The following is a 19,187-nucleotide window of genomic DNA, read 5'->3' as shown; positions in this document are numbered from 1 at the left end:
GTGTCTTTCATGTCCCCGTGTTTGCTTCTGAGGCTGTGAGAGTATTCAGTGTGTCTGAGCATGTGTGCGCTCGCATGTGGGGGTCGATGTGTTCTCGCAGATGGGAAATGTTGGAGAATTCACGTCTCAGAAAAAAAGGGAACCAGAGCAGAGACACTTCATACAAACTGAAATATCAATACATAATCTCTGTGTCTCTCATTCTTTCTCTTTGCTCTGGTATTCCCTCTCTTCCATATCTCTCCTTGTCCTTGTGGGTGATTAGAATGCACCCTGGTTGTCCGTCTCCTCCCTCATTAATCACGCTCTGAGGGACTGGGCCGGACGTTGAATGCACAGTTGGCCTGACCCAGCACTCGACAAAAGCATCCATAACAGCAGGTACGGAGCAGCGCGCAGGCTCACACTCATGCAATAACATCAACAGTATAGCCAAACAGAGGATTTATCTGAGCTGTAATGTATTCAGAATAGAAGAACGTGTTTCTTTTGTGGAAACAATACTGAAGAAATTTGAAGATTGTCATTGTGCTCTTAATAGGCTTTAATAAAGCCACCCAGGAAAACCAGGAAAGCACATTTCCCCGGCTGCCAGGATCTCTTATTGTCTCTCTGTCTGTCTCTTTCTCTCTTTCTATATCCCTCTCTCTCTTTCAAGCATACTGACAAATGCTTTAGTGGGGCATGAGCCACAGTGTGGACAAAGTGAGATGGATTACTGTGTGGATTTTGGCAGGGGAAACTGAAGCTAATTCTCTGATTAGAAACCTGGGTTCAGAAGGCAGAGAAACACTGAGCTGTGAATCAGAGTGCTGAGCTCAGTGGGCTCCAGAAACCTGCATGTGTGTGTGTGAGGGGGGTTTGTATGTGTGTGAGTGTGTGGGCGGTTGCATATGCTCATGTGTAGCATTCAGAAAACAAGATTTTTTTGTCTGCAGGTGTTTATTTGTGCTTTAGTTTTGGTTATAAAATATGTAATATAGGGTCGAAAACATTTAATGTTTCACTTTCCGGCACCTCTGCCACAGAGCAGTGGGATAGTTAATTTTTTAAATATAATATATTTAAAAAATGACTATCGGGGTGCAGAGAAGTGTGCTGTTGTGTGGCAGGTTGCAGTGTGGATTTTCATGCAAAAGCCAATGTGTTAAAGTGCCCTTGAGCAAAAGAAAAAAAAAAGAAAAAACTTGCTTTCTCAGCACAAGCAAAAAACCCCAAAATAAAAAATGTAATATCTATTTCATAGCCACAGGATATTCCAGTGGATAACCAGAGGATCCACAAATGTAAAAAAAAAAAAAAAAAAAAAAAAAAAAAAAGTTTAAACCTTATGTCTTCCAGATTGATTAACAAGTGTTACATTTCCTGACTTTCATTTCATATGGGGTGCAATGATTCACTGTATTTATCCAAAGTGAAAAATATCAACATCTTTATTTTGAAATTCCCACTTTATAGTAAATAACAGGAGGTCTTTTATTGTTCTTTTTATTAGCTTACCATTTAAATGAAAAACAAATGAGTACAGTTGTAACATTGTCAAATTATGTTTAAGTTGCTTTGTGTGAGGTGACATACATTTAACTGATTATTTTACATTTTGTCGCATATTATACTGAATCAAATCAAAACTATACTGTGGAAAAATTTGTGAAAACAGCAAATATTGCTGTCCAAAGAAACAATATTATTAATATGGGTATACAGAACAAGTTTCAACATGATACAAAGGAGGAAAAAAAGACTCATGGATGCTTTAAAGAATTTAAAGAAGTTCTTTGCAGTGCATCACTGTATTCAAATAACACTGTTGCTCCTAACTACATTGATTTTTTTTTTATTTGTCCATATCAATTAAAACTGTGTTACTTTAGAAGTTCTTGCTGTTAACATAAATGAAATAATAACTTTAGAAAGAATGAAATCTGTAATCTGGCACGGATGAAAGGCAGCTAATAAGAAACGCAATCAAAGTCTGCTTGATACAAACAACACTGCTGGCGTTTTTTGAAAGCAGAGTCACACGCTTGCATCACATTAGAAAAAAAGAAAGAAAAAGATGTCTAAAGTTTGGTTGCCAAACTATTTTTTGAAAAGGGAAACACAAGTGTATACAACTCTAATATTCTGTTTTCTCTTTCAATACTTTGTGGTAATCTCTGTGTTTTGTCGCCTTCGGCAAAAGAGCAAACCCAGTTTGTGGCAAAAGAAGTGGTTATTACCTCAATACTTTCCTACATACCATGTTTTTTGCAAGGAAAGTTTATTTATACAGCAAATTTCAGCAAGACAATTCAAAGTTCTTTACATAAAACAAAGTGCAAAAGTAAAACATCATAAAAGTACATTTAAATTAACAATTAAAAATGAGCCAAGAGAATGGAAATAAGAACGCTGAAATAAAAAAGAATTAGCTATATAAACAAGAATAAGAGTTACAGTTCAGTGTAGGAAGTACATGATTTAATCAAAGGCAGTGGTAAACAGAAAAGTATTTTGTCTTGATTTAAAATAAATTAAAGTTGCAACATTTTGTTTCAGATAAATGGTGCATAAAAACTGAACGCTGCTTCTCCATGTTCTCAATGAGACCTGAGAGGTCTGGATGGTTCATACTGTATTAGATTATCAGAAATGTATTTTGACCCTAAACCATTCAATATAAACCAACAGTAGTATTTTGAAATCAGTTCTTTGACAGACAGGAAGTGAGTGTTAAGACCTATGAACTGAAGTGATGTGAATCACTTTCTTGTTCTTAGTGAGGATTCGAGCAACAGCAGTAAGGTGATAGATCTGAATTTAAACATTCACATTAAGACCGTTTTAAAGTCAGTATATAGAGTCCATACTTTCACCAATATTTCTGGTATGGTGTGTGTTTTTGGCAACGTTTAATCGTTGCCCCAAAAGTCTGCATAATTAGGATAAATAATTTTGTGGTTTTCCTTGATCTGGGGCAGTGGAAGCATATAGATGTTAAACAGAAGAGGCCCCACAATGGAGCCTTGGGGAACTCCCGGCTCAGATGTGTAATTGTCTGTAAACACACAGTTGGTTCGGTTTAGGAAGCAAAACTAATTGGATATCTTTATGAAAACATTGTGTTTTTGTGAAAATAACTGTTTGTCATATAAAACAGGAAACCCATAGCATCTTATTGGGTTGTTGTCCTTTCTTTGACCCATCATTCTGCCCGACATCCTCCTTATGCAGACGTTTTCGTTCTTTATCATCACCTGACTTCATCCTTGGAGGCAGCCTTGTATGTCCTGGCTCACAGCTCATGATAACATGGCGTATGAATTATTACAGCGTTACTTTTTCGTAGGTATAACTACAGACAGTGAATGAGAACAGCCTGCCAATAAAGAAACAAACATTAATTTTGGGGAAACACTACAAGGCAACTAATTAGTTCTTAGTGTAGTTAAGTAACATGATTGCTTTCCCTGTAACGGTACCAGTGATCATGACAGGATCTGAAATACAACACTGATGCCTCCATGAGTCAGTAAGTTAGAGGACACATCCATCTTCATTCCTGTCTTCATATCTTCCATCTGACCGACCAGCCACCCCCAGAGTCTGAACGATCCCCAAAGCTCCTGTCCCTTCTTGTAGCTTTTAGCAGTTAGTAAATAAGCTGATGGAAGCCCAGTCTGAGGTGAACAGTGGGGACAGTGAGAAATAGGATTAGCTTGAAGCCTAACAAGCATCCTGGCTGAGATGTGTTCATTAATATTACATCCATCTACAGAGAGAGAGAGAGAGAGAGGGAGAGAGAGAGAGAGAGAGAGAGAGAGAGAAGAAGAGGCAGCGAGGGGAAGTGGCTCTGGACCACTGAAGAAGAACGGAGTTGGATAATTGTTCCCTATGCATAATCAGAGATGCCTGTGTACTACCAAAAGCTTCGGTTCACATTTAGGGCATGCTGATGCAGACAGGATGGGTTTGGATGAACGGATCATTGTTTGGAATTTAAGATCTGGGGCGTCATTACAGAGAAATATCCGCTTGTCCTATCTTAACTTAAATTTAGATTGGAAAAAAACCTGTCTTCCTGTTACAGATGCAATTCTTAATCTCGTGGCTGTGTCTTATCCTATCTTAGCTTAAAAAAACTGTAAATTTGATTCTTCAATCAACACTGCTCTTTTTATGCCTGCATTTTATATTCTATTAGATTATAATGTACCAATAGGTTACTCATATGAACAAGCCATTATATTAAAAGCTCTCATTGTCCACTGCGTCATGGACAAAAAAAAGATGACAACTTCATTAATAATGGATGAGAGGAAACCCCTTTTTTATTATATATATATATATATATATATATATATATATCCAAGAACATTGAATATGGATCCATTGGTACCAACTATGTTGATTAATCACAATTACTCACAGAAAATTGTGATTAATTAGTACATTTGTTTTAATCAACAACCCTAATATATAGCCATTAATGCATGGTCCGGGAAACTTAATCATAAGGTTTGACTAGCCTCACAATCGCTCTATTTCGGTGTTCATGTTGTTCCCCATCTTCACTGTCATTGACCTAACAACAGTGTTGCTGCCATTATCTGCAGTTATTTTGAATTTAGGACAGAGTCTGACTTGGGGAATCCCTAAGTCAGTATGATTCCCTAATAGCTAAGCATTTTTTTCTTTTTCCTAGGAAACATGTTTCTATAATAATGAGATAAGATCGGGTTTCAGGAAGTTTCTCTAATGAGACGCCTGGACTTTCTCTCCAATGCAGAACCGTACTCTAGTTATGCATGTTTATAATTAGACAACATATTTTGGAACCCCCACATTAACAAAAGAGGCTTCACACATCCCAGCGATGTATAGCCAGAGTAATGAGCCTTTTGTGTAGGATTAATGTTCTTACAGATGCTCAACTTGTGTACGCTGCGAGATAATACTTCAGTAAGAAAGCTGTGTGTTTGCACCAGGTGTGCACACTTGCTATGACAGAGACCACTGCAGTGCGACCTTTACACAGAGCATCAGCTAAACAGACAGGCCTTCATAACAGACCTGACACAGACCCCAGAATGGAAAATCTGCCCTTTAACACTCCATAATAATTGATCCCGTCACTCACGCCTGTCTTTTAATCCACGCCGTAATTGTCGATACGCACCTCAGGCTGAATGACAAAAGAGAAACCCGGGCGATAAAAGGTGACGTATTGTGTGAGTAATGGCTTGTGACTTGTGATTACACATGCAGTGATAATTACTGCGACCCCGGAGGGTTTCTGCGGACCCCTGCTCACAGGGCTGTGCAGTGTGACCCCTGTGACTCCCCTCGCTTAGTGTGCGAATTAAGAATCACTGTGACAGACTCGCTGGGGAGTTCTCCCCCCACGAATGAAGATGGACAGTATAAACAAAATAACATTAAAAACAGCCCATAACCTCGCCCGGAGCAATCTCTTGCTCTCTCAAGTGTTTACTTTTCCTCTCACATTTCCTTATTTGACTCCTGCATTTATTCTCCCTCCGTCTCCTCTCAGCTCACTCACGCTACTTTGCTTCCACCCTCTCCTCATTCTTTCATCCTCTTACTCACAAGGCCTTCTCGCCAATTACGCTGCAAATCTGAGAGGGGCTTGTGAATCATTGCGTCCAGTCGTCAGTGTGGGATACTGACTCACAGCTGGAGGACGGGACCCAGCCTTGGGGCTCCACTGTCCGGTAAAAGGTCGCGCTGAGCATTATGGCGGTTAACTACCTCAAGTTTATTGCAGTCAACACTTTGCATTAGCTGCGGCCAGGAGTAACCTCTCTGACACCATCCAGACACAGTTTACAGTCAGGCCATAACCATCCCAAGGTACTCGGAGCGCTGTTTAAAGCACTGGTGCATGACAAAACTGGCCACTTGGCCTTCTTAGACCTCAAGCCTGTGCTATTTCAGGGAGTGGAGGAGCGGTTTAGACGGATTATCCCACCACTGAAAGGGTGCAGATTGGTTCCTGACAAAAGATCTGCAAGCAAACATATGTCTTATTGAATATATAATAGTTAAACAAAACATCTGGTACACTGTCCTGATATTTTCCCCCTTATCTCAAAGCTTAAAAACTCTTTTCTCAAACTCAGCTTCTTCTCTTTTTATCTGTCTCCTCCTTTGTGACTAGTATAGATTTAATTAAGGAAATCAGTAAGGCGTAATGACTTCTACCTGAACTGACCTCTTTTATAAAAAGAATATTTTTTGCATATTCTGTGAAGATTTCATTAAAACACTGAGCCGCCTGCTCGCTCGCTCGCTCGCTGAAATCCTCTTTGGATAAATGAGAAGTTGCTGAAGATGGAGAGAGAGAATAGAAAGGTGCAGGCTGACTGTACGGAGCTGACAGGTTGACCAAAACGTCTATGCAGCTGTTGAGGGAGAGGAAGCACAACACACAGCTGCCTGCTCCGTGTCTCTGAGGAATAATTGACAAACGCGAGCTTTATACGCACAGGGAGGGGTTGTCTTCAATAGATAGCAGCTGGCTTGAAGTGCATGCCTGACCTTGACAACTCCTTGTGGCTTGTTCACACATCCTTATTAGCCTGTAGCCTTGGTGGAGCAGCAAGAAGTAAACAAGTTGGCAAACTAATCATTGTATAAAAGGAGGAACATTTGCTTGGAAATACGAGGCGGGTTTCTTGCACCAAAATTTAAATCTCATGCTTGAAAATGTAGCACTCAGGCAGTATTTCTTGTGTGATGCAAAATCAGTATCAAGGTCTTAAGCATCTTTCAGGGTACACGATGTGAACATACCTAAGTGGGTCTTTGCAGCTTCTGGGACTCAGAGAGCTTAAGCTGTAAAAGTGTGTCACCTTTTTTCCCGTAGCCTACCTGTGTGACAGAATTATTAATGAGCTGTGTCTGTATTTATGCACCTCATCTAACAGGGGAAGATGGGCTGCCTTCATTACTTTGAGTTGTGGGAGCCGTCCTGTCAAATGGAATCTGAGGCTCGGGCCGAGACGAGCGCTTGTTATAACAAAAGGGGAAATTCATCAAGTGTTCATTTGGTTTGAGATGATGGGTCACGACAGTGTCAGCCTCGTCTCCTCATACATGGAGTAAAATGAAGATCATGGAGTCAGAAGTGTGTGTGTTTGTGTGTAAATCCATTTCACTGTATGGTCACTGAGCACCACACTGTGGTTCACGGCAGTTATTACCACTTGTTACTGTCATAACCAATACAGTGAGCATTAAGTTGCACTCATGCCTCACAGATTTATGGACACAGGAACAGTTTCTTCCTAAAATACTATTTTAGTTCATGCATTGCTTTCTAATTGGTTTTCTTTAATTGCTGTTTTGCTTTTGAGAGGTCATGTTTTAATGTGCTCATGTGAGACCCTTGGAAAAAAAAGTCCCAAGTCTGGATTTTGGTGTAATTGAATTTGACACGCATCATGTTAAAGGCCTGGAAGCAGAAGGCATAGAATAACATATGTTTTACATTATATCAGCTGAAATGTTTTAAAGTGGTTAATTCACTCATGCATGTCTATTCTCTCATTTGAGAGAGTTCATATTTAGTGCACAATAAGGCCCAAGGATGGATTTGTGGAATTGATTTGGAGAATCTGATCACAAAAGTTGCATTGAAAGGACAGGCTTTGATAATAATAATTATGAAATGAAGAGAAAATGTTGTGAAATTTGCCAAAATGTTGATACAATTGATAAAAGTCAGAGTTTTCCCTACAATTATGTCATTATGAAAAAGCTCATCGAAATGGCTAATTCATCTAAAAAACGAAGGAATATCGACACTAACAGCTATTTGTTTATTTAGAGGACTTAGTGATAAGATAAAAAAAGAGTAGTTAATTGTTGAGACATCAAAATAATTGATAATCATTACATTTTTAATACTCACTTATTGAATTTTGGAAATTTTATTCATCCACCACACGATTAGACATTCTCTCTGATGACAAAATCTACTCAAAAAAAAAAAATTAAAACAAAATATAAAAGATTTCATAGGACCCTAATAAAGTTAAACAAATGTGCATGTGTAGTATATGTGTACGGGTTATAGAGAGAGAGATGTGTCTATTTCTGTGTGTTATAATACCATCATTACAGTAAAATGTCTCTCCGATTTATTAAATTATTACTTGTTTACAAAGTGCTGCAAGCAAAAGTTACTTGTGTGTTCTTGTCCTTGTGTCATGTCTTAGTGAGGATGAGGACATTTGAGAAGCAATCAGTTTCCAGCACTTCTTTAAAGAAAAGACTGTTTGAGGCTTCAGACTTCTTACTGTAGGAATAAGCATCCATTGAAGTTCGAGTGTTTCAGAGAACAACAAATTCTTCCTCCTACAAGTTAAATATTGAAAGCATAAGAAATATGATTCAGCAATATTCAGTCTGATACTCTCATGGGGTTTGCTAATACAGCCTTGCTTGGTCTTAGTTTTTATTAATATCCTGTAATTGTCAGTTGTGGCAACAAACCCAGCGATGGCCTCCATTTAAGATTAGAGTTAAGGGCCAGGGAATGTGTTATGTTAGAATAGGTTCTCAGATGTGTACAGCTGGAAACATTGTAAATTATTTTTCCATTTTTTCAACAAAAATACATGTTTTCACAATGATTAGCCCTCAAGCTTTACCACTGTGTTTTTCTGCAGACTAATTTCTACTTTGCAAATGTTTGCATAATCTATTTGATAAATAGAAGAAACACAGCTGACTTTCATCTCAACTGGAGACCTACATGTATGCATGTGTTGAAGTGCTCACAGTCTCATTAGAGTCCATACAAAGGGGCATCTTATGATGCTTCTGTCCAACAGTGACTCCTTCAGGAGATGAGAAGAGATGCTTGTATAAAGCTACTGTATAGGAAGGGACAGACATGCAGAGAGATTGTTTCCTCAGACGGAGAAAACACGAGGTGTAGCACTGTGTGGCCAAATAAGTTCATCATGTGGAAAACAATCATCTTGTTGTATTATAGTGCTAGAATTCTTGTTTCTATCCTATGCTTTTTTACAAGTAATAGCTGTATGATGCAGACAGTATACTGTACCTTGCGTGTATGATGGTATCCTCTGTTGAACCCATGACATGGAAATATAAATAAGGTCTGCTACTGTAAATTGTTGAGTTTTTATTTGCAACGTTTAGTAGATTTATATGCTCTCATGCATGTATTATGGCTATGCAGCCTGGTGTGTCCAGTGTGGCCAACATTTAGGTTAAGTTCTGTCATGTTTTGAACCGTTACCTGTGAACACAGTATTTTATTTTGAAATGCCACTATGCATGTAACAAGTGGAAAGTGACACACTGTACCCGACATGTCCAAAATTGAAGCAAAGAGGTTCCATGTGAATTTGGATACATTGAGATATGAAAATGAGCAATATTTCCAGCTGTTTTTGTTATACACACACACACACACACACACACACACACTGATAATGCCTTTTCCAAAATATGCATCAAGATCAGTGAAATGTAAATTTTGTGGCAGGGACAAGTTAGCAAAAGTTGGAAAAGTCTGCAGAGTTTGCATCTGTTTCCTTGTCCAGATTTGACTCTTTGCAGCCGAGAAGTTTGGAAAAGTGTAATGTTAGAATCTGCAGAACAGGTCTGTGACATCATTTAAAGAGTAGAGACTTGGAATAAGTGATTACAGAAGTTATATTTAGGATGAGATCAGTCCTCAGTCAGACATGCTGAACATCACAATAACTGCTCAATGTGAAGTCTTTTAAAGGTTTTCACTTAAAACCAAAGGTGCCATTTGTCATCCTTGACGCATTAATCACTTGATTCTTTAAGAGTGTCACTATCCAATTCTATGCAAAGAAGCCTTGTTAATCTCAGATGTAGCAGGAATAAAAAAATGAAGTAAAATCCACCTGATTTGCAGCCTCTCTGGGCAGCGGCCCAGTCATTTGTGGCTCCATTACATCCAGGAGACATTATTGTCTGTGTATCAGGTTTCTTCAAACAGCCGCCTCCCTGTGTGCTTCGTATTATCTCTGCAGACTGGGTGAACGGCCCAGGCACTGATAGCGTCTGAGCTGAATTAGATTTGGCAGCCTTTAATGCCTGTATGAATAGCAATTGTGACTAGTTCAACATTTGAATACTTCTTAATGTGATTCTTCGCACTCTGCTGACCCTGACAGATGGAGAGAGAGAGGGGAGCAGAAAGAGAGACACAGCAGAGTGAGTGAGAGGAGGATGGAGAGAAAAAAGGCAAAGGAAGTAAGTAGGAGGAAAGGATAATGCAGATTAGAGGCTAAAAAAACTAAATGAGGTCTTACTTGAGAGGATGTTGGCTGGATAGACTGAAGCATTAGATTATTGGTGAAAACAGTTGTTTTTTTATGCTCAGCCTTAAAATAGGCATCATTATAATAGTGTTTATTTGTTTTCTCGTTGAGGATTTAAGAAGCAACAATTTCTCTTCGATAAAATGGGATTTTCACTATTTTCAAGATATTAAGCATGACGAAAATAATAAGCTGACATTAAAATTACTTTTACTTCAGAATGTCACACATATGTTATGACCCAAATAGACATTTGGAAACAAAGTGGAATAATTTGATAATTTTGTGCTGTATTTTTTAAATATATGCATAGTATTCATTCATATTGACCTTTGTCACTCCACAAGAAGCTTTTGTTTTGTTTTTCTTGTATAAACATGATCTTCTTTCAGTTACTCCAGTTTTCTACCAAAGACAATAGTTATGTTTCCATCAACAAATGTCTCTGCACACATAAATATTTGCATGAGAAAAGCTTGAAATTCAATAAAACTTTCAAAAAAGTGCATTAAAAGTTTTTACACTCGCTTGAGGTGTTATTTGTCTTTTTCGAAAAAAAACACGTTACGTTTAACTCACATGACTGATCAAGAACAATTTTAAGTTGACTAATTGAATCAACTCCTGAAGACTCCATGTTCTCTCATGGGTGACCAAAGTTGTCCGATTAACAACCTCTTTGTTGTTTTTTCTCTCTCACAATCTCTTCTTCTTCTCCTGTTTACTGACAGATTAGCCTACAGCAATACATTACACTGCCATCTTCGGACCAAAGTATGTTTCTGCAGCTTTGTTTATTCACTCTAAACCAGCTGATGGATTCTCATTTTCTTTATTGCAACATTTGAAAATTGTGCTTCAAAATGTGTTTGACTTTAATGGAAACACGGCTTATTAGAGCAACAACAGAGCAAAAGATTTTGCAAAGGCTAAGTTAATGTAGCTGGACATCACTGCTATTAAGTAGGACATATCATGTCACTTTCAGGTTCATACTTGTATAATCAGTTCCTGCCAGAAGATGTTTATATCTTTTAATGCTCAAAATATACATTGTCTGTCTGGATTCTAAAATGCTCCATTTTCACGCCTCTTTCTTTACGCATGCCTCACAAAATGCCGAAAGCACTGACTGGTCAGTGTTTCAAGTCACTCCTTCAGGGTTAATGCTCTGAAGCAGTAGTTCTCAACCTTTTTGAGTCGCGACCCCCAATTTAACATGCATGTTGTCCGCGACCCCCGATCACTGAACAGAATCTCACACGCGCAGTTCAGATCACCCAAAAAAAGAAACAGAATGACCAAAAAAAGTAAACAAAATGACCAAAAAAGACTCAAAATGACCAAAAAAGACACAAAATGACCAAGAAGACACTAAATGACCAAAAAAGACTCAAAATGACCAAAAAAGAAAAAAAATTACCAAAAAAGACACAAAATGACATGAACACATGAACACTTTAACACAGTGGAGACAGAGCTGACTTCCAAAATGATTTGGCGACCCCCAGAAATCATCTCGCAACCCCAATTGGGGTCCCGACCCCAAGGTTGAGAATAGCTGCTCTAAAGGCTCTTTTTTTTTTTAACCTTAACACGATCCGTTTCCGAACCAAACTGAGATTTAAAGCTGGAAGAAGAAAAACAAAACAAGCAATAATAAGTCAGCTAAGTATGTTATCTCAAAGGACATTCACCCCATTCTCCCCAGTCTCAGGATAAAAGTCCTGTGTTCGACCCATTTATCCACTAAACCCTCCTCCCTGTCAGTACTTTGTCCCTCCATATAATGCTGCTACAGCTTTCAGACGTAAGGTTTCTCCATATCTCCCATGTGATCAAGCCGTGGGTGTAGATACTCTTATGCAATCCTTCTCATTTCTGCAATGCAAATACATTAAATATTCCTCTCTGTGGTATTGCTGGAGAATGTGGGCAGCTGCAGTGCATTGCATGTAGATTGTCAGATAGCTTGTGACAACACAGCAGCAGGTCCATCTGTTTGCACTTACGTTTATGTGCATGTGCTTGATGGAGGAACATAACTTAATATATTTACTCAAGTGCAATTTTTTGGGTGCTTGTACGTCGCTTGTGTGTGTTTATTTGTTTGTTTACTTCCTGTGTTTTATGCTCTGCAGCAGCCAGATGGTTCTCTGCCTTTGGCCCAATGTATTCTGGGATACATGTCAGCTCTTATGATCCTGAATAGAGTGAATTTAGGATATCTCTTTTTTTTATCCCTTTTTATAAATCAATCAACAGCCTGAAAAAAATATCTAATTTTCATGAAAGTTTGCAATAAAATGTTTTATAAATCAGGCTAATGATCATTAAATCCTTTAGATTATAGAAAAATAAGAATGTGTTGCCATGTGTCAAACGTTCATAGTTGATGTATTGTTGGTTAAAAAAATGGATATTTATTGTTATATGTGGTTTGCAGAAATGTAGAATGCCAACATTTATGGCAACAGAGATGCTGTTTTCTACTTATTTTTTAATTAAATCTCCAGAAAAGGCAGCTCAAGACACATGCAGTCTCATGCCCTTTTATGAGGATTAGCTGGGTTTTTTTTACTTATGCTAATTAAAATTAACTGGCACATGCTTTCAACAAGGAGACAAGGAAAATGGGATTTATCATAATAAGAACACAGGTATGAAAAATTCAGCGGTTAAAGAAAAACCTTTATGACTCTATAGGTTTTAATGATCATTATAATGGTTATAATTATTTATAAGTCTTTGTCAGAGTATAGATAGGGATGCAACTGGAGAAATCTACAGACATAAAGTGAGAAAGTGTAGAAAAATAAACACCTCAAAGTGTATTTTGGACGTTTTCTTCCCACTATAGTCTAAAAGAAGACGTGTTATGGAAGCAAAATAGCTCAAATTGTTTGTTTTTTTATTGTTTTTCCCTGTAGTTTTTTACCTTAACCCTTTATCAGGCAAAGAACTATATTTGGTAACTTCAGGTAATATTTTGAGAAAAAAGTTGCAAATTTACTAGATTAAAGTGGCAAATCTACAAGAAAAAAAGTTGCAGATTTAAGAGATTTACAGTGGCAAATCTGCGCGAAAAAACTCACAGATTTATGAGAAAAATGTGGGGAAAAAGCAACTTTTTTCTCCCAGATTCACCACCTTAAACATAATGTGATAGATTTCTTGAGTTGGCCTACTGACACTAAGAGATAGTCTCCAAAGAAGGTTTATCTAAATATAGGGCTTAATCAGCTGAAAAACAAAATGCACCAATGCATATAAAATCATTAGGGCTACTTTCACACACCATCACTGCCTCTGTTTCTGTGTATGTTCAGCCTATAAAGAAAACCCACAAACTAATCCAGCAATATAGAAAAAACATTGGCTTGGCTGCCATGCTGTCTGTTCTCCACTAGAGTGTGCAATTTCCCTTCCCAGCTTTTGGTTGCCATCGACTCTTGAACCACAGGGATGCTCTTGTTGAAAACTTGTTGAGAGGTTTCCTGCAGTTTTTGCTTTCAGAGGTACTCAGTACCTTTAGGAGGGGATCTTTGGTTTTCTCCTTTATAATGTTATTTTTATAGAACTCTCCCATGGGATTATTATCGTTCCTCCCAGTTTCAGGTTTTCTTTCAGCATGCAGCCTCTTTGAGCAGTTGAGGATAATCTCCGTGAATAAAATCGGAGAAGTATAAAGAGAAATGTACAAACACTGCAAACAAGGCAGTAATGTGGCACTGGTTTATAACAGGGTGCATTAGAGATTATCTGCACGGTTCTCATTGTGAATGCTGGTTTTGTTTTGTAATTTTTGACACCTTGACACCAGTCTGTCGAACTGGACCGAATCCAAACAAATGAGTCATTCAGGCTTTGTAAGCTCAGTATTAGAGAAAGAGAGCCGATTTGCTGTCACAGACTGCTAAGCAGTTGCAGCAGTTGACACACTAGATAGGTTTGCAATTACTCAGTGCCAAAAGCAGTGCCTGTCTAATGAGCTCAGAGAGGCTGTAAGTCATAGGCCAATGAGATGTGATGGCTTGAGGAGATTTATATCCATCATGTAGAAAATCTTCCCTGTGGGCATCGGCAGCATCCCTCTGTCTCGGCTATAAATGAGGGTCATTTGTTAACAGGAAGTGTGTCTCAAATGCCAGCACAATGCTGAACACTTTAGATCATATTGATGCATGTACTTCTTATAGGAAGCTCGTTGTGTCTTAAAAAGGGTAATGATGTGCTTAGTGCTCTAAAGACTTCATGAGGTTTCTCGGAACAGGGAATATTCTTCTTAAGGAAACCATCACGTCCACACCAGCTGCTAATATCTCTTCAGTCATCCCTTTATACAATGGGAAATGTAGCACCCAGAGATTATTGATGTAAATCAATTTAACTTGGTTTAACTAGCCCCGTGGGGCAGTATAGCAAGAGAAATAACAGTGGCTGCTTCAGAGAGGATCTAATATGATATTAGTAGTGATGGATTGTCACTGTAGGCTCATGGGAAGATGTGAATCTTTTCTTCCACAAACATTTAGGGATTTAGAACGTGTAATGCATGCAACCAAGAAGTTTGTTTGTTTACTTGTTTGTTTTTGTTGCTACATGCGGGCAGTGGAAACAAGCTGGGAACCTTGACACATTTTCAGCTTTTTTTGTTAATTAGACTTTTCTGGGCAGCTATATCTGATAGCACTCGCCTTTAAAAAAATTTTTTTTGGTCTCATCCACCAGAGAAAAGGTTTTTTTCGCCAATTTGACCTTTAAAAAATGACCAAAGTATGTGTGGTATGAGTGAATCTGAATCACAGCAGAAAGACGGAATAAATTTGAAGAACTTTTGGAGAATAGTAAGGGCTGAAACTACACTCAACTCATTTTGGATCTTAAGCCATGCTAGCATTATGCATGGCAAAGTAAGCCTGCCAGAAGTATCTCAACAACTTTTGGATGGATTGACATGAATTCAGTTAAGACATTCATGTAGTCTCAAAAAAACAAGCTGGGAACCTCGACATATTTTCAGCTTTTTTTGTTAATTAGACTTTTCTGGACACTGATATCTGATATATCTCACCTGTTTTAAACTCTGTTTTTGGTCTCCTCCACCAAGGAAAAGTATCCAGTTTGGTTAAATCGACTGAAATCACGTGTCAAAATGAGAATGTGTTGCCATGGTTCAAACGTTCATAGTCAATGTATTGTTGGTTGAAAAAAAAAGATATTTAATGTTGTATGTGGTTTGCAGAAATGTACATTGCCAACATTTATGGCAACAGAGATGCTGTTTTCTATTTGTTTTTTAATTAAAACTCCAAAAAAAAAGGCAGCTTAGGACACATGTAGTCTCATGCCCTTTTATCAGGATTGGCCGGGCTTTTTACCTATGCTAATTATAATTAACTGGCACATGCTTTCAATCGACCAGGAGAATGGGATTTATCATTATAAGAACACAGTTATGAAAAATTCAGCAGTTAAATAACACCTAAAAACTTTTGTGAGATCAAAATATGGAAAAAAAATAGGTAGATATTGGTAAATAAGGCCCAGTGAGCTGAAATATGCTAAAAAGCTGTATAACTGAGGGTGCAACTGCAATATATAGAGTCATTTGTTCCATTACTGACATACAGACATTGATCACAGCTGATTTGGTAGCCTCGAGATTGCACTTTTGTTTGAGTCAGTGCATCTGAAAGCATCTGGCTCGCTGAGGTGGTCCTTATCGATTATATATTATCCAAGCTGCAGTGACTGAACAAATGTCACAGCTCACATTTGAGCCCCTGTAGTTTTGAGATAATCCCTATAAAACTTGAGAAAATCTATTTTTATCTCCAAACATGAACACAGCTTTTGAATTTTACATCTAACTGGAAACATCACAACTATTCAGAGAAAAGAAGCACTGCTCTTTATACTAACCACAAGGTCGCTAAACCCTGCCTTTAATTAAAAACATCTACATAATCCTGAATATGTAAAAAAAAAAAAATTAATAGGGAGTCTAGCTTTGCTGGGAGATTTATTCTGTGTGATGCTCATTATAAAAATGCCTCAAGTCAGGTGGGAGCATTAAACACTGCTGGCCTTATGTAAAGTAATTCTTGAATTTAGCATTTTTTAGAACCAAAATTAAGCACATAAATAGTAATAATTAGGATAAAATGTCCTTATTTCACTGTGAACGATGTCATTTACATGCTTTCTATTGTATTCTTGAGGTTGTTGTTGTATTAATCCATCATGGACAGCAGATGTCCCTGCTATACTTTTGAATAAAGATTTTTCTCATTGCCGGTTGCTGATGACTGCAACATGTTTAAACCTTGTTTTTTGTTTTTATCATTCAAAGAAATCTGTGCTAAAAAGATTTATTCATCTTTTTTACAACTATTGACCTTGACCTCCTGCTCAATGCGTGAACCAGCAATTGCATTTTACAAAAGTCTCTTTGAGGGATTAAATCTTCTCTGAGTTTCAAAGTAAAAGCATAAAGAAGACCATTTGTCATTCTGGAGCACGTGAGAGCAGCAGCAGGTCCAGAAGAGAGCAATATTGATTGAATTCCTGCTACTTCCATGCAGTTGGCTTTCAGAGTTGTTTGTTTCCACTGCACAATTCATCCCGGGCCAAAAAAAGGTATTGTTATTCAACCCACACCACCATAATGTAATATAGTGAAGTGGATCGCACAAAATCAACATCCAGGCCGCTTCCTTATCCTTGTCTCCGTAGCAACACAATCCCCTTTGCAAGTAAGATGAGATGCACCTTTTTTTTTCAAGTGTGCCCAGAGGTTGTGGAGGGAGTGGAATATTATTTTTATGCCAATGTCACTGTAGGCCCTTGCGGAGTGGGATAATAATCAGACAGTATTACAGTGGAGTGGCTCTCTGCTTGATGCTTCCTCTGTCTAGTCTTAATACATAAAGGATCCATCACTGCTTTATGAAATGAGCCAGGCAGAAACTCTTCAAGGTCACAGACGGTGCTTTATTTCAGATTTTTTTTGCCAATCCAACCCTTAAAAAAGGACCAAAGTATGTGTAGTATGAGGGAATCTGAATTTCAATATTCACAGCAGAAAGTCAGAATAAATTTGAAGCACTTTTGGAGAATAGTAAGTGCCAAAACTACACATTGCATTATGCATGGCAATGTAAGCCCGCCAGAAGTATCTCAACAACTGTTGGATGGATTGACATGAAATTCAGTTCAGACATTCATGTAGTGTCAAAATTTTTTGACAAAATAGCCTTTTTAGCTGTTGCTTTTTTTGGCTTTTTGGAACCAGCACATTTGCAGAAGTGGCCTGAAGTCAGAAGGATGTTGATATCAGCTAACCGGCTCCTGAGAGTGTCTCTTAGTACAGAACAAGATATTTTTAGGACAACTGAAATGTTGCAATTAACTGTCATAACATGCTCACAAACACACAGTATGATAGCGACCAGTCAATCCCAAAGTAGCCACGCCCTAAAGCATAACCAGCTTTATCATCCCTTTTACTCAAAATGGTACCATCATTTTGTGGAGTCGCCCCCTGCTGGCTATTAGAAAAAATGCAGGTTAAAGGCAATTCTGCACTGGCTTTACTTTTCAGATTATCACTTGCTTCAGAACTGATGGTAGGCCTATCCCATTAACCTCAGCTTCAGTTTACAATCAGTCCTCATTAAAGCAAATGCCAACAGGCTAAACTAAGATTGTGAACTTGGATAACATCAATTTAATCATTGTTATTTTAAGTATCGTTTTTACAGCATTTAGCTCAAAGTTAAGTGTGTAGCCTCAAAGAGCTGCTAGCATGACTGTAAACTTCTTATTTACAGTCTTGCTTTAAAATATTTACCTTAAGAGATGTAAAAACATTTTTTTAGAAATAAATCAAATAATGCCTTTTTGTTGAATAATAGTTATATTCAATTTCTGACGTTAAGGAATAATAAACATCTCTCATTTGCCATTATCCATGTCCTCAAAAGACCCCAAATTGTATTATACTATATTACTACTGACCTATAGATTAGTATAGTATTTCTTTATAGCAGACTTGTTAAAATTATCACAAGATTAGCTTTGATAATTTTCACAAAAAATAACCAATAATCCAATCCAATCCAAGTTTATTCATAAAGTGCATTCAAACCTAAGTGCTGTAGCTACATAGCGATAAATACAACAACACAATAAAATAAAATAAAAATAAAATACATGACAAATCACATAAAGTTCAATAAGATATAGATAAAATCATCATCTACATATTATTGACTATAACCGAATAACAGCCTATAACATGATTGTACAAACCATGTGTATGAAAGAAAATAATTAATTGATCAGCTCGGATATTTTTGTCCTGTAAATATTGATTTCTAACAATAAAATGTAGCCAATAGCCTATAACAAACAGATTAATCTTACTCGACTTAAGTCATATATATTGAGGGTCGATGTGATCAAAAACAATTATCCTGACAGAGTATTCTACAGTTGTTTTGCAAAGTCGTATCTATTTTCCCTTCATTTCTTGATTTCTCTTCTTATTCCTGTTGACGTGTGATTGACAGTCCATTGATGTGTGCGTGGCTGAGACGCACTGGAGTCCGGCCCCCCCTCTCCCGTCTCTGAGCATGGTATGATCCTCGCTCAAGCAGCGCCTCCAATCCCCCCTGAATCTGAAGGGCTAATTTATTTCTGGTGAGAAAGTATCACAGCTCGCCGAACTCCCGACGCTCTCAGTCTCTGTTTGCACCTGAAAGCGGATCTGAAAGAGCGCAAAGCTGGACCTGTACACCATGACCATGTACAAGGGGAAGCGTCGCAACCGCCGATGTAAGTTTG

General features: G+C 37.9%; 1 protein-coding gene across 5 annotated transcripts in view; it reads left to right on the top strand.

Moving 5' to 3' along the window:
• The window catches only part of LOC131961781 (RNA-binding Raly-like protein), a 125,002-nt gene that overhangs the window by 66,399 nt on the left and 39,416 nt on the right, over positions 1-19,187 (top strand). The window contains exon 1 of one of the 5 annotated variants that reach the window (XM_059326673.1): positions 19,017-19,178. The exons of the other annotated variants lie outside the window; for them this stretch is intronic. Coding sequence (XP_059182656.1) covers positions 19,142-19,178 — 37 coding nt within the window. The 5' untranslated portion in view covers positions 19,017-19,141. Of the gene's footprint in view, positions 1-19,016; positions 19,179-19,187 lie in introns of those variants that run through there. 5 annotated transcript variants of the gene reach the window in all.

The sequence above is a fragment of the Centropristis striata genome, chromosome 23, assembly GCF_030273125.1.
Source record: "Centropristis striata isolate RG_2023a ecotype Rhode Island chromosome 23, C.striata_1.0, whole genome shotgun sequence".
In the NCBI taxonomy this organism is placed as follows: Eukaryota; Metazoa; Chordata; class Actinopteri; order Perciformes; family Serranidae; genus Centropristis; species Centropristis striata.
Note: the sequence above shows the minus strand (reverse complement) of the source record. Positions and strands in the feature narration are given on the sequence as shown.